This window comes from Arachis hypogaea, chromosome 11, assembly GCF_003086295.3.
Source record: "Arachis hypogaea cultivar Tifrunner chromosome 11, arahy.Tifrunner.gnm2.J5K5, whole genome shotgun sequence".
Classification (NCBI taxonomy): Eukaryota; Viridiplantae; Streptophyta; class Magnoliopsida; order Fabales; family Fabaceae; genus Arachis; species Arachis hypogaea.
This window is the reverse complement of record NC_092046.1, coordinates 139,530,234-139,543,866: the sequence shown is the minus strand read 5'-3', so window position 1 is coordinate 139,543,866 and position 13,633 is coordinate 139,530,234. Positions and strand designations below refer to the sequence as shown.

Genomic DNA, 13,633 nt, shown 5'->3' with positions numbered 1-13,633 from the left:
AAAGGAAATATAAACAAGGTTGCAAAGTTTAATTACGACCAAGGGATAGAAGAACAAAATTGAATATACTCAAGACCGTAGAGTTTAATCTTGTTCTTGTTCATACATGAGAGCATGAGTTTAATCTATTTTCTTTGTTTCAAATAATTCTTGTTCGACAAATTTGGTTACAACTTTAATTTCCAGTCTTACAAATTTGATGCTAAGAAAATCTCCCACCCGTACTAAACCAATTCGGTCAAATTAGATTAGTAGTATTCAAAATAGCTCAAAGTCCATAAGGCAACGTTTGGTTTTAAAGACAATGCACATGCTAATACATATCCATTGTTTGTTTGTTGAGACTTGAGACACATCTTAGATGGACTCCTTAGCACATAAATGCATACAAAATAGATGTATTTAGTGTTCCTCCAAAATATTTAAACAAGACACAATCAATTTGACACAATTTTTTACACTTTTATATCCTTTATTAGTTTTTACACATTTAATTTTTACACTTTTATTCCTTATTAATTTTTTAAACTTTTATCCCTTATCAACTTTTTATATTTTTATCCTTTATTAATTTTTACAAAATATGGATTTTTTTAATGTCAATGTCTCTGTGTCGTCTCTGTCTCAAAAAAATACAAACCAATCGCGGCCTAAAAGAACAGCCTTGGGCAAAGTAGACATAGATTAATCGATTATGGCATTTAAACATCAATTTCTTTTCTGAAAACCACAAAACCACTCACTTGAGAATTTATGCAAAATATCAAACATCGCTAATGCTCCCATTTTGTAATCCAAGTCTTCAAAGTTTAAAACATAAAACAATCCTGGAGTACATTTTGGTATAAGGAAAATAATGATAAAGAAGCCATACTAAGCAAACAAAGTGCACACGAAAAACACCTCTCAGCTATCATACTACCATGAAAGTAAAAGAATATCATCCACTCCAGCCGGTGAGCCTCATCTCAAAATTGAAATTCAGGGCAACAGTTTATCAAAAACAAAAATACTCGCCTAGTAGAAAAACCCAAGAACTTTACCACCAGCATTCTTTCTCCTGGCCTCTTCGTGATCCATGATGCCGGCAGAGGTAGTCAACACAATATATCCAAACTGTACAAATTGAGGGATCAATTTCAGAAGTTATGCAAACAACATGCATTCAATAGAATGGAGTAATGGATCTCATAAGGTTCAATGATACAAAGTTTAAACCTACTACCTAAGCAACCCAAGTTTTGACTTTTGACTAATCTAGTTCACACATTCATAAGTCTTGAACAATATCACAATATGCAAACACAAAACTATGGAAACATTGCTGACCTGTCTTGAGGGGAGGAGTCTAGCAGTCCAACTTTCGATCTCTTTAACGCCGACATCGAATCGGGGACTGATTACACCACACTTGTTAAGCCTGCCGTTCAATTCAACTACGATTTTGCCAGCCCTATGGTCATCAACATACTCAAATTCTCCAATGTAACCTACATCAATTAATTAATTAATTAATTACAAAGCACTGCACAATAAGATTTACCAAAATGTCACACAGTACAACACAATTAAGAAAGTGACAGATTAAAGAGTGTATCAAAGTTACCGTGCTTCTGCATGACAAGAAGGAACTTGATAATGACTTTGGAGGATGGCCTAATCATAACTTGGCGCTTCCCTCTTTTCTCAGCATTGTACATGCTCTTCAGAGCATCGTTCAAAACACTAACCCTAACCATATTCGCTGAACCACACACACAATTAAATCAATCAATCAATCAATTAAGAATTGAGCATAAATTGATAGGTTAGAAACCAATTATATGTTCCCTATATATTATAAGCAACAATTAGAATGGTAGTACTAAGCGAGCAACAGGGAGGATCGTGAATACAAAGGGAATAAAAGATCTCACTCTTACCAACAGAAAGAGAAGCTTCGAGGGTTTGCGCAGCTGCAGAAAGCTTCTCCCTTTGTGAGGAGAAGAATACGCAAATAAAGAGGCTTAGGGTTTAGAACAACGGCACCTGGGAATGGACCTTTATTTCTCACCCACTGGGCCCAAACACGTTCTCCTAACATGGGCTTTTTTCTTTAATTTCACCCTTTAGCATTTTCCATAAAGAAAAAAAAAATAAAGGGTGGAAAAATTGAGCTCTCCAACCAAATTAAATTGGTTGAGTGGTTAGCTCTTTCGTCCGTTTAAACAAGTGTCAGGAGTTCGAATTGCGCTTTGTGCATGTTATAACCCATTGACCAGTGATGAACCCTTAAATGGAGCTTAAATCCACAACCAATTAGTCATCGAATCTGAGACTTTTAGATGAAAATAAATAGATTATGTCATTTGAGTTATAACTCGTTGGTATATAAGCATCACTGTTGATGCTGTATTTGACTAATTGTACTATTGTAGTGGTTAGTTATGGCTAAACTGATGTGGCTAATTGTTATTAGTATAGTGGGCTATTTTTGGTAAATTACATCCTTGCCCAATTTGTAACCCAAAATCAGAAGGAAAATAACCATTTAAAGAAAAAGAAAAAGAAAAAGAATTCAAAGACCAATATGGAGTAAGCTAAGGGTGAGATGAAAAATCAAAGGGGATCTCTGTTGCCAACAGAGAACATGAACTCTAATAATAATAATAATAATAATAATAATAATAATTCACACCCGTCACATTTTCTTTCTCTGGATGTTCTCGTAATTACTATATAATCTCTAAACTATAATTTTTTAAAACAAAAATACAGTTTGGAGTACTGCCACAAAAAGAAATATTGCCAGTGAATTTGTTACAACAAAAGTCACGGTTGAATTTAGGTGAAAACATGAATCCAAACCAAACAAATAAACAACAACAACCAGGTAATGTTGTAACATTGCATGAGTTACAATTATATAGCTTTAACAGGTTTAGGGAATAACAAACCTCAAGGAGAGATCGATTTGACTATGCATGTGGTAATTTTCTAATGTATGGTTGATGTAAATAGATGAAAGTATTATTGGATTTTATTAACATATAGTCATATACTTGGATTATTATAATTTCTATTGACAAGTATTTGAGTTAATTAATATATTTGTTTACTTATTTATTATATTAATGGTAAGTAAGAATGGTAAACGGGCCTAAACTTACCGGGCAACCAGTTAAAAAAGGCGGGTTGGGTTGAAAAATTGAGACAGCTAAATAGCAAAAGTCCGCCTAATCCGCACCACTTAAACCGTGGGTTTTGGTGGGGCAGGGCGGGCTTTTCCGCTGGGCTTAGTATTTTTTTGACAATGGGTATTTTTACAATTTTTTTTTGCCAAAATCCAACTTCCTGCGACCCAACTTACAAGAGAATGAAGATAAAAATTGAGTGTTTTGGATTATGTTTATTTTGTTTTAGAGACAATATTTATAATTATGTTTTGGATTATGTTTATTTTGCTTTGGGAACAATATTTATAATTACAAAGATTTTAATGTTTGTGAATATAAAATTATAATTTGTTTATACTTTTAGAAATTATAATAGTTAAAAGTTAAAAACAATAGAGATTTTTTATACCTTTATATATATTATTTAATAGTTAAAAGTAAAAAAAAAAAAGAGGATATTTGGTGGGCTTAGTCCGCCGGCCCGCCAGTTTGCCGGTAGGCGAGGCAGGACGGGCCAGCCCACCAAAAGGTGGACTTCTGGCGGGGCGGGGTGGGGCGGACTTCCCCGCTTGCCACCTCTAATGGTAAGGATTATTGGTTAGGTGCAGACCGCAGTAAGACTCTTACTTTTAGTTTATTAAAATTAAGAGTAATTGCCCAAATCAGTCCCCAAGGATTTTAGAATCAGACATTTTAGTCCCCAAAAAAAATTAATACACAGATCAATCCCCAAGGTTTTACTCCGACAGACAAATCAGTCCCTAGTTCATTTTTCGGTAGAGTAATTACCCAAATCAGTCCCCAAAGATTTTAAAAACGGACATTTTAGTCCCTAAGAAAAACTAATGTACAAATCAATCCCCAAAATTTCTCTCTGTTAGACATAGGGATGTGCATGGACCGGGTGAAATCAGGTTTGATGTGACCCAGACCCAACCCGAAATATATACCGGGCCTATTTATTAGACCCGAACCCGACCATAGACCCGATGAAACCTATACACTTTCAGGCCATGATTATACCGGGTGAAAATCGGGCCGTTAACATTACATTACCTTGATACCTTCTTATAAGCTAGCATGTGAAAATATCCAAATTTCCAAGACTCCAACTATTATTTGACATGGTAAAATTCACTTAGAAAAATATAACAAGAACCAACTCTTCTCTAAAATTAAAGCATAACCATAATCAATACTAATATTGTCTAATAACACCAAATATTTAAATCAATATAAATAACACAATATTATGCATTAGTCTAAAATCTTATGCATTTTAAACATAAAACATTAACTTATAGTCTTATAATAACTAATAACACAAAATATTAAGGTTTACAATACTTAAATTCCACATAAGAATAGCCATCATCCATCACTAATAACACAAAATATTAATTGTGTATGATGACCGGGCCACCGGGCCGACTTCGGGTGACCCGAGTCATAGCCCAGACCTAACCCGAAATAATGACCGGGTCTATTTTTGAGACCCTTACCCGACTCTAGACCCGGTAAAATCACACAAAAATAGCCCCTAAAGTGTTCCGAGCCGGGATGGGTCTTCAGGTCAGGCCGGGCCATGCACACCCCTAGTTAGACATAATAGTCCTCCATCCAAAAATAAAATAAAATAAAATAATTATTATTATTAATTACACAATAATATTGTACTATATTTTTTGTATTTTTTGGACAAAAATAATAATAAATTTATTCATTAAATTCTTATATATATATATATATAGTCACTCAATAATAATAATAATAATAATAATAATAATAATAATAAAGATTATTTTACAAAAAATTTAAAGTTAAAACCATTTAATATTTTTGTATTTAATATAATCAAAAGATGTCCTATGTAAAAAAATATATATATATTTGTATTAAAAAATATGTGTCCAAAAAATATTTTAATTTGGATTTATATTAAATATATATTTTTTTAATACAAACATATTTTTTAAAATAGTACATCTTTTCATTATATTAAATACAAAAATATCAAATAATTTTAACCTTGAATTTTTTGTAAAATAATCTCTAATAATTTTATTTATTATTATTATTATTATTATTAATTACATAATAATATTGTACCATAATTTTTTGTATTTTTTAGATAAAAATAATAATAAATTTATTTATTAGATTCTTTTATATATATATATATATATAGTCACTCAATAATAATAATAATAATAATAATAATAATAATAAAATTATTAGAGATTATTTTATAAGAATTTAAGATTAAAATTATTTGATATTTTGTATTTAATATAATCAAAATATGTACTATTTTAAAAAAATATGTTTGTATTAAAAAATATATATTTAATATAAATCCAAATTAAAATATTTTCTTTTAATACATATTTTTTAATATAAACATATTTTTTTTTACATAGCACATCTTTTAATTATATTAAATATAAAAATATCAAATGATTTTAATCTTGAATTTTTTGTAGAATAATCTCTAATAATTTTATTATTATTATTATTATTATTATTATTATTATTATTATTATTATTTATTATTATTATTATTATTATTATTATTATTATTATTATTATTATTAGACGGAGGACTGTTATGTCTAACAGAGAAAAATGTTGGGATTGATTTGTACATTAATTTTTTTTGGAGACTAAAATGTCTATTTTTAAAATCTTTGGGGACTGATCTGAGTAATTACTTTGCCAGAAAATGAACTAGGGACTGATTTGTCTGTCGGAGTAAAACTTTGGGGATTGATTTGTGTATTAATTTTTCTTAGGGACTAAGATGTCCGATTTTAAAATTCTTGGGGACTGATTTGGGTAATTACTCTAAAATTAATTTTTAAATATAATTTTTTAAAAATTATAGCATATGGTAAATTAAAACAAGACATGATTTAATAAAGATTTTTGAGAAGATATTTGTACTTGTAAATACATCATTTTTATACTTGATAAATTAAAAACGATTGTGTATATGTATCTGTAGTTTTAAAAAAGAAGAATGTTAGGGGCAGCAATTTTTGTGATTTGTAACTATCAAGTAGCCATTAATGATATTTTTAATGGTGTGAAATTTTATTCAATAGTGTGGGATTACCCATTTTTTTTGCGAGTAATTCTTGGCATACAAGCGATTAAGGCTTGTAAGCCTTACAAGTTCAATTAAAACTAACGCTCAAAACACGCTTCGAACCATTCTTCTTCCTCTTCGTCTTCTCCTTCTTCTTTTCTTTCGTTTCTTGCCTTCTCTTTCTCCTTCTTCTTCTTCTTGCTGCACGTTCTTCTTCCTCTTACTCTTCTTCTTCTCCTTTTCTTTCGTTTCTGCACCTTCTTCATCGTCTTCCTCTTCTTCTTCATTTACGTTCTTTCTCTCTGTTTTATCTTTTTTTTTTTCGATTTTTCATGGTGAAATCGTTTTTGAAGAAGAAGAAGCAGTAGAAGATGAGGAGGAGAAAGAGAAAGAGTTCTGAATTATGCATAAGATGTATTTTAACAAATTTTGGGTGTATTTCTTTAAATCCTTTGGGTGTATTTTCTGTAATCCTTTGGGTGTATTTCTATAATCGTTTGGGTAAATTCCTGTAACCGTTTGGGTGTATTTCTGTAATTCTTTGGGTGTATTTCTGTAATCATTTTGGGTGTACTTCTGTAATCGTTTGGGTGTATTTCTGAAGTTCCATTATCTTCAAAAGGATTACAGAAATACACCCAAAGGATTACGAAAAATACACCTAAAGTATTTAAGAAATACACCCAAAATTCGTTGCATAATTCAGAACTCTTTCTCTTTCTCCTCATCTTCTGCTGCTGCTTCTTCTTCAAAACGATTTCAAAGCTTGATTTCAGAAACTATGAAAATCGAAAAAAAACGAAGAGGAAGAAGAAGAAGAAGAAGAAGAAGAAGGAAAACCGTTATGAGTGTAGCGCTTTGAAAATAGGAAACGTTGAATAACGCATTAAAAGGCCTAGTAACTTGTAAGACTTGTAAGTCAAAAAGACTGGTTATATGCTGGTCAGAATTTAATAAAGTTGCTGGTCCTAGACTTTTTCTTTAAAAAATTAAAAGTTTTTGAAAGTACGTAAGAAAATTTTTTAAAAAGTAGTTTATAATTATTCAAAATATTAAAAAGTCTAAAATATATAATAAATATTTAAATGTAAAGCTCCGTTGAGAATCAAAATTTTCTCTCATTTTATGATTATTATGGTCATTATATATTAAAAATTATTTTATTAAGTATAACTATTGTTGTTTGTGTTTATTAAAAAGTTATTTTTAAGATCAGTTTATTAGTAAGCATTGTTTTTAATATAAATATCTTGTTTTATATTTAATAAATAAAAAAATATAAAAATATTATTTATATACTAAAATTAGCCACTAAAATTAAATGGCGAATATTTTATCTTGGAGATCTTTTATATTCAAGGCAGGTTGTTCCATTGGATTCAATAGAAGGGAGGGAAAATCCTGTTCTGATTGTCTAATTTTATATACATTAAATGTTATAAAATTTTTCTCTGTTATCCATAATTTTATTTAATTGTTATACATCAACTTTTGAACCTACAGTGAGATAAAATTAATTTATGAATGTTATATAACTATGAACAATTATAACTATAAAATATGTAAATTAACAAGTGTAATTATTCGTGTCATGTACGTGATAAGATTGAAATTATAATTTTAAATTATTTTTTTAAAATTAATTTAAATTATAATAATTTGATTAATAAAAAAGTAACATGTTATGCATTATTTATTTTTTTTAACTTAGTGTTAATTGAATTAACTCTAAAATAGTTATTAATCAGTTTTAATAATCTATTTTTTTCAATAAACCAGACATATATACTGAATGTGATCATAAATAGTATAGTAATAGTTAAATTCACCAACAAATATATTGGCTATTATCAACTTATAAAACAAATTAAATATGAAAGCTATTAGCACTTATAAATCTATAAAATCGCACTGTTTTTCATTCGTGCAAGGGTTTACTTATCAAATAAACTTAAAATATGAACAAAAAATATTTATAAAATGGACTTAGTATCACTTGAAAAAATCATGAAAAATAATAAACTTACCTTATTATTAATGAGAACCATTTTTATGTAAGTCGTCTTATTCTTGTCAAATTTGGATGGGATTTTCGATGACCTTATATATTAATTTTGTTATATATATATATTACAGTAATTTTTCTTAATATATATACATATACATAAATAAAAAAATATATGAATTATATTTTGTTAAACTCTATGTTACCAATTATTAAAAATATTCAAATAATATATATTAATTATTTTTTTGTTATAATTATTTTGTTTTATATATAGGATTATTTTTTATTCTATGATTGTACAATAATTTTTTATTTTTTATAGCCATATATATTCCTCAATCTCGACCCCATTCATACGCATATTAACAGTTTTTTTCTTAATAGTGATGTTTTAATTTTTCGTTTTTCTTTTTTTCACATCTTTCTTTTTTGTTTAAATAGTGACATTTTAATATTTTTTTATTTTTTTTAAAAATATTTTTTTAAATAATGTAATTACTAATCTGAAATATAAAATGAAAAAAAAAAAGGTGATACATATATCCAAGAAAGAAAATAAACTTAAAAATCAGAAAAAAAAGAAATTTTATATTAAAAAAATGTAAAAATAATATATTCAAAAAGAATAGTCGTAATATATAATTGAGTCAACAATTTAAATTTCTCTAAAACTAATTTAATCAAATACCAATATTAGAAATAAATTACTTAAATAATATTTAATCTATTCTAATCCTTAGACGCATATAGATTAGAGTCATTCTCGTAACGACAACCAACTGAAACAATATCGTAAGTTCGAACATTTAGAATTCATGCAAATTCAGACCATTCCCTTATTATTTGAAAACCTTTTGTATCCCTGATCTGATAGAGTTGAATCGCAATTCCTTTTATGGAAAAAGAGTTACGGAGGTGGCTTTGATATGTTTGAGACCAAAATTCGGAAGTCACTATTTATATTTGAGTGTGACATCCATTAAACCCTAAAGGCCAAATAAAATAGTATCTCTGATTTTATTCTCATTTGATTCTAAATCAAAAGTAATAATGATTTATTTAATTCAACATTTATGATAATAAATGAGATGACCATTATATAAGTCATTTAATGTAAATTAACTTAATTTACGATTATAATTAATATATGTATTGCTCATAAATGGATTAGAAAATAATAATTTCGTAACAAAATAATCATTCAATTTGAATTACAATTAATTGATTGATAGAAATTATAATAAATTCTATGATATTTAAATAATTAAATTATAAAATAATAAGATAATAAATTAAATTAATTGAGTTTATTTATTTCATTACTTTATATATTATTTATTAAATAATTTAATATTTATCTCATCAATCAAATGTTATAATTAATTTGGTCAAATAAAATTTAAAATAATTTGATATTTACTCTAATTAAATTAAATATTTGAAGTTATGAATTATGATTAATGTAATTTAATGAATCAAATAAAATATTAAATGATGAAATATTTATCCTAATCAAATCAAATTACATAATTGATTAGTTGTAATTAACACAATTGAATGAATCAAACACATTAAATTGAAAAATAATTTACTTAATAATTTGTGTCTTAAGGACACATTTTAAAAATATTTATTTTTTAACAACTTTTATAAAATATTTTTTATAATATTTTTAACCTATGGTCTAAAGGCACAGTTATAATAACCCATTAAAAAGTACTTAATTAGTTAATACAAATAATTAGTATAATTGATTTAGTTTAATAAATTAAAAGAAATAAATATGAAAGGAAGAGATAAATGGAAAGTGAAATTATAATTTGGTGTGATTTTGATGGGTTTAAAATCGGGTAAGAGTCTCAAAAAATAGACCCGATCATTATTTAGAGTCGCGTCCGTATCAAGGCGAACCCAGTTTCACCCACTCCATGTGCACCTTAGAGAGACTAAAAAGGTATATATGTTTTAAATTCATTTTAATAGGACAATTATATGGTACAGATTTAGGCATACATATTAAAGGAGATGTTGACAAGTGTCGAGGATGGTGGATGCAGGGAACAGGCTTGGCAGAGCTCTGCAAGCTTGCCTGCCATGGTTGTTGAAGGGGGAGTCGGCTAATTGAATAAGGCTATGAGGAGCCAATGTCTGGGAGGTGGGCTGAGCCTTTGATTTCTTTTTTTGGTTTTGGTCTTCAATGCTGGACTTGTTTAATATAGTTGGGCTAATGCTTGTTGTAGGCTTTTTCATTTTGTAATGGGAGCCATCTTCTTTCTTTCTACATGTCCAAAGCATAGCAAACAAGAGTAGGATCTGGAAGAAAACAACCACAAGCACAACATCCATTTCATATTGAGATAAGAAGAGATCCACATCCAACACCACTATATCCAACACCAACAGAGGGTTCTAGATATGGCCTGATCATCATCAACCCTGCTACTGCTCCTTCAGTTTATGTCCGTCAATTGAGAGAAACACAACCACAAACCTAAATGACGACGTGTCCTTCTCTTTCCCTGATGCGTCGGAACAGAGCAGGTTCACCGTGTTCTGATCGTTGCCATGTCGACCGGGTCTTCAATGCGGCACAACTTGGAAACGCCGTCTCAACATCTCCGGAGGATCTTGGTGCCCGGATGTCGCCGGTGGAGACACCTGTTAGAGTTTAGGGTTAAGGAATCAAATCTTGACGCCAGACCCCATCATCAGTCGGAGGTAAGAGCTGTGATGGTTGAGTGGAGGCAGACATGGAAGGAGGATGCTCTGTGCGGCGGCTTATGGTAACAGGACGATGAGATGGGGATTGGGTCCGGCTGGCTGGGTGTCGAATCGGTAGGGTTATTTCGGCGGACCCGAAAACTAAGAAGCACAATAGAGGTTGAGCCGAGAAGGTTGTGGTCACGGGTTAGAAATGATAGAAACCCTAATTCCACAACTCAACACAATTAGTCCCAGTTTCATTGATCCCTTGTTTCCTGTCACAGGGTCAGTTGTTTCTTGCTAAATCAAAGATATTAGATTGTGCATACGATGGTAAGTTGTTGTTGGATTATCAATTAAATTGTAAAGTCATTATATTAGGTTGTGCATATGATATTATCTTGTTGCAGCATGGTTGTTAATATATATAATTGCCTTGATGAATGCCGTATTCAGTGTTTTATTGCTGCTGTGTCTGTTTGGGATTTCAGAATATGTTGATGAAGCAATGTTGATTCCAAAAAATAAGTCAGTGGTAATTCGCCGGGTTCTTGGAAGGCCACGTTTACCAATTGTTACCGAACTAGAGTATTATCTGTAACCTTTAATCTTAGTGCTTTTGTTGTTGGTTGGACTATTGTCATGCATCATGCATGTTGGTTGTTGAAATTGGCAGCCATGGGGTTGCCGTTGTCATGTTGATGCTTGACGTTGTAGTCACAGTTGTCGCCAAAAACAACCCGTGTGATTTGTGGGAATACAACTTGTTAAGTTGCTACTTTCCGTGGCATTGGTAGGCCGAAAAAAGGTGGAAACTAATGGGCTATGGAAGCCAAACCTGAAAGCAGCAGCTTTCCAACTTAAGATGGAGCTGGTGTAAGATATGTATGTCCTTTTTTGCTGTTGACGTGTTTTATTTAATAGAAAATTCTACTTCAGTCCTATTTTATTTACCTTCCCGTAACATGACAGGTGGAAGATTCAGATTGGGATGAATTTGGAAATGATGTGTATGAGACTCCCGATGTACCACCTATTCAATCAAGCAACTCAAATCCCGAACCTCCTGCAACCAACAAAGCTGATGAGGAAAGTAAGATAAAGGCGTGAGTTGATACTCCTACCTTGTATTGGCAACGGTGGGGAAACTATCCACTCTCCTTCAGTCGTCTTCATTTATTCTTGGAATCAGCATAAAAATGGGTCATGACTGTAAACATGAATAAGAATTACGAATAAGTAACCTCTTATTCTTTTTCACCTGCAATAATACGGTCAATAATCTGTGTTGGAAGTGAATGCGCAATCTGGAATCAACACCTGCACTAGAGGAGCAGTGTTTTGTTATTGACCATCTTTCATGCATAAGGATTTCTACGGACCTATTATTTCACATGCTGAATGTGGTTTAGTTTGGCGAAATCTCGTTCAGACCTTGTACCACCTTTTCTTGAAACACCCCAGGAATATCCATCCATACTTTGCTACATGTCTTACGCTCTTGTATCGGTTTGGCTGTTATTCACCTATATTTAAATAGTAATTAATCACAGAATACAAGAAGATACAATAAAGACCAGAGGTAAAATCTCTAGTATGTATATAGAAATGTCATAAATTAGGTCATGCTGATAGAAGACTCTAGTAGTCAAGTAATTAATGAAGGGTAGACTTGGGTTTAGATAATGGAACACAAAAATGAAGCTTTTGTGTGGGGGAAATTGAACTAATGAAGAGGTTCTAGTGAATCATGATTGTTATTCGGCTTGGGTTTTGTCTTTATGTTCATCAGGTATTTTGTAATTGATTGTCTGTTATAGTTCAAGTAGCATATGTTGACAACTGTTGTATCAAAACATCATGACAGTTAATATCATTATTTGTGCTAATTATAGACTGGGTGCGATTATTCTAATTTGGAATTTGTTCTCAGTCGTGTCCTTTTATTTCCTGGTTTTGTCAGGGTCAACCTGAACCACTGTTAAAAGAACCTGATTTTTTCTTTTTCCAAGTGAAAATTGTAACAGAGTTACTAGTGGAACAGATAACTGGATAAGTGTTCCTGTTGTGTGTATTCGGTGAAGGTTGATTAGTCTGATTTTCAGATAAATGTGACTCTTATATCTAACCGATGGATTCTTTTTGGTTCTAGCTTTTCAGGCCCTACTACTGCCGCCACACCCTGCAGTCTGGTCCCTCTGTACTGTTAGGGTTGGTGACCACTGACGTTAGAATTTTTGCTAGTAAAGAATTTTAATAAAACAGTCGCGTTGTAGATATAGTTTCTAAACCAACAAAAATCCCTTCGTACAAATGTTTTGGTTATCACAAGTAACAAACCCCTTAAAAATTGATAACCGAAGCATTCAAACCTCGGGTCGTCTTCTCAAGGAACTGCAGGGAAGTATGTTCTTATTATTGGTTATGGAGATTGTAAATTTGGGGTTTCAAGAATGAGGAACAAATATGACAAATAATTTAAATGGTAATTAAAAATAAATAAATAACTGTAAAATAAACTTTTGGCAAGGTATGAGAAATTGGAAGTCCAGACTTAGTTACCCTTATCAATAATAATGAAAGTTGAATCTTAATTCCACTTAGTTAACCTTTACTAAAGCAAAGGAAAGTCAAGGGACTAATTAGTTTGATCTTCGAATCCTATTTATTTCCTAAGAA

At 30.5% G+C, this 13,633-nt stretch overlaps 1 protein-coding gene across 1 annotated transcript; it reads right to left on the bottom strand.

Annotated features, from left to right (window-relative positions):
* Positions 1-750: 750 nt before the first annotated feature.
* On the bottom strand, positions 751-2,068 carry LOC112722993 (small ribosomal subunit protein uS8z/uS8w). The gene is made up of 4 exons (XM_025774207.3): positions 1,923-2,068; positions 1,607-1,744; positions 1,330-1,490; positions 751-1,116 (listed from the first exon to the last, which is right to left on the bottom strand). The coding sequence occupies exons 2-4, from the start codon at positions 1,737-1,739 to the stop codon at positions 1,018-1,020; spliced, it is 393 nt and encodes a 130-aa protein (XP_025629992.1). The 5' UTR covers positions 1,740-1,744; positions 1,923-2,068; the 3' UTR covers positions 751-1,017.
* Positions 2,069-13,633: the final 11,565 nt, after the last annotated feature.

What these genes read in the sequence shown, in the direction of transcription:
- LOC112722993 (XM_025774207.3), bottom strand. Translation starts at nt 1,739, where the DNA reads ATGGTTAGGGTTAGTGTTTTGAACGATGCTCTGAAGAGCATGTACAAT. An exon ending in TCTTGTCATGCAGAAGCACG is followed by an intron (nt 1,491 to 1,606) that starts GTAACTTTGATA and finishes TAATTGATGTAG; the next exon opens with GTTACATTGGAGAATTTGAG. An exon ending in GACTCCTCCCCTCAAGACAG is followed by an intron (nt 1,117 to 1,329) that starts GTCAGCAATGTT and finishes CAATTTGTACAG; the next exon opens with TTTGGATATATTGTGTTGAC.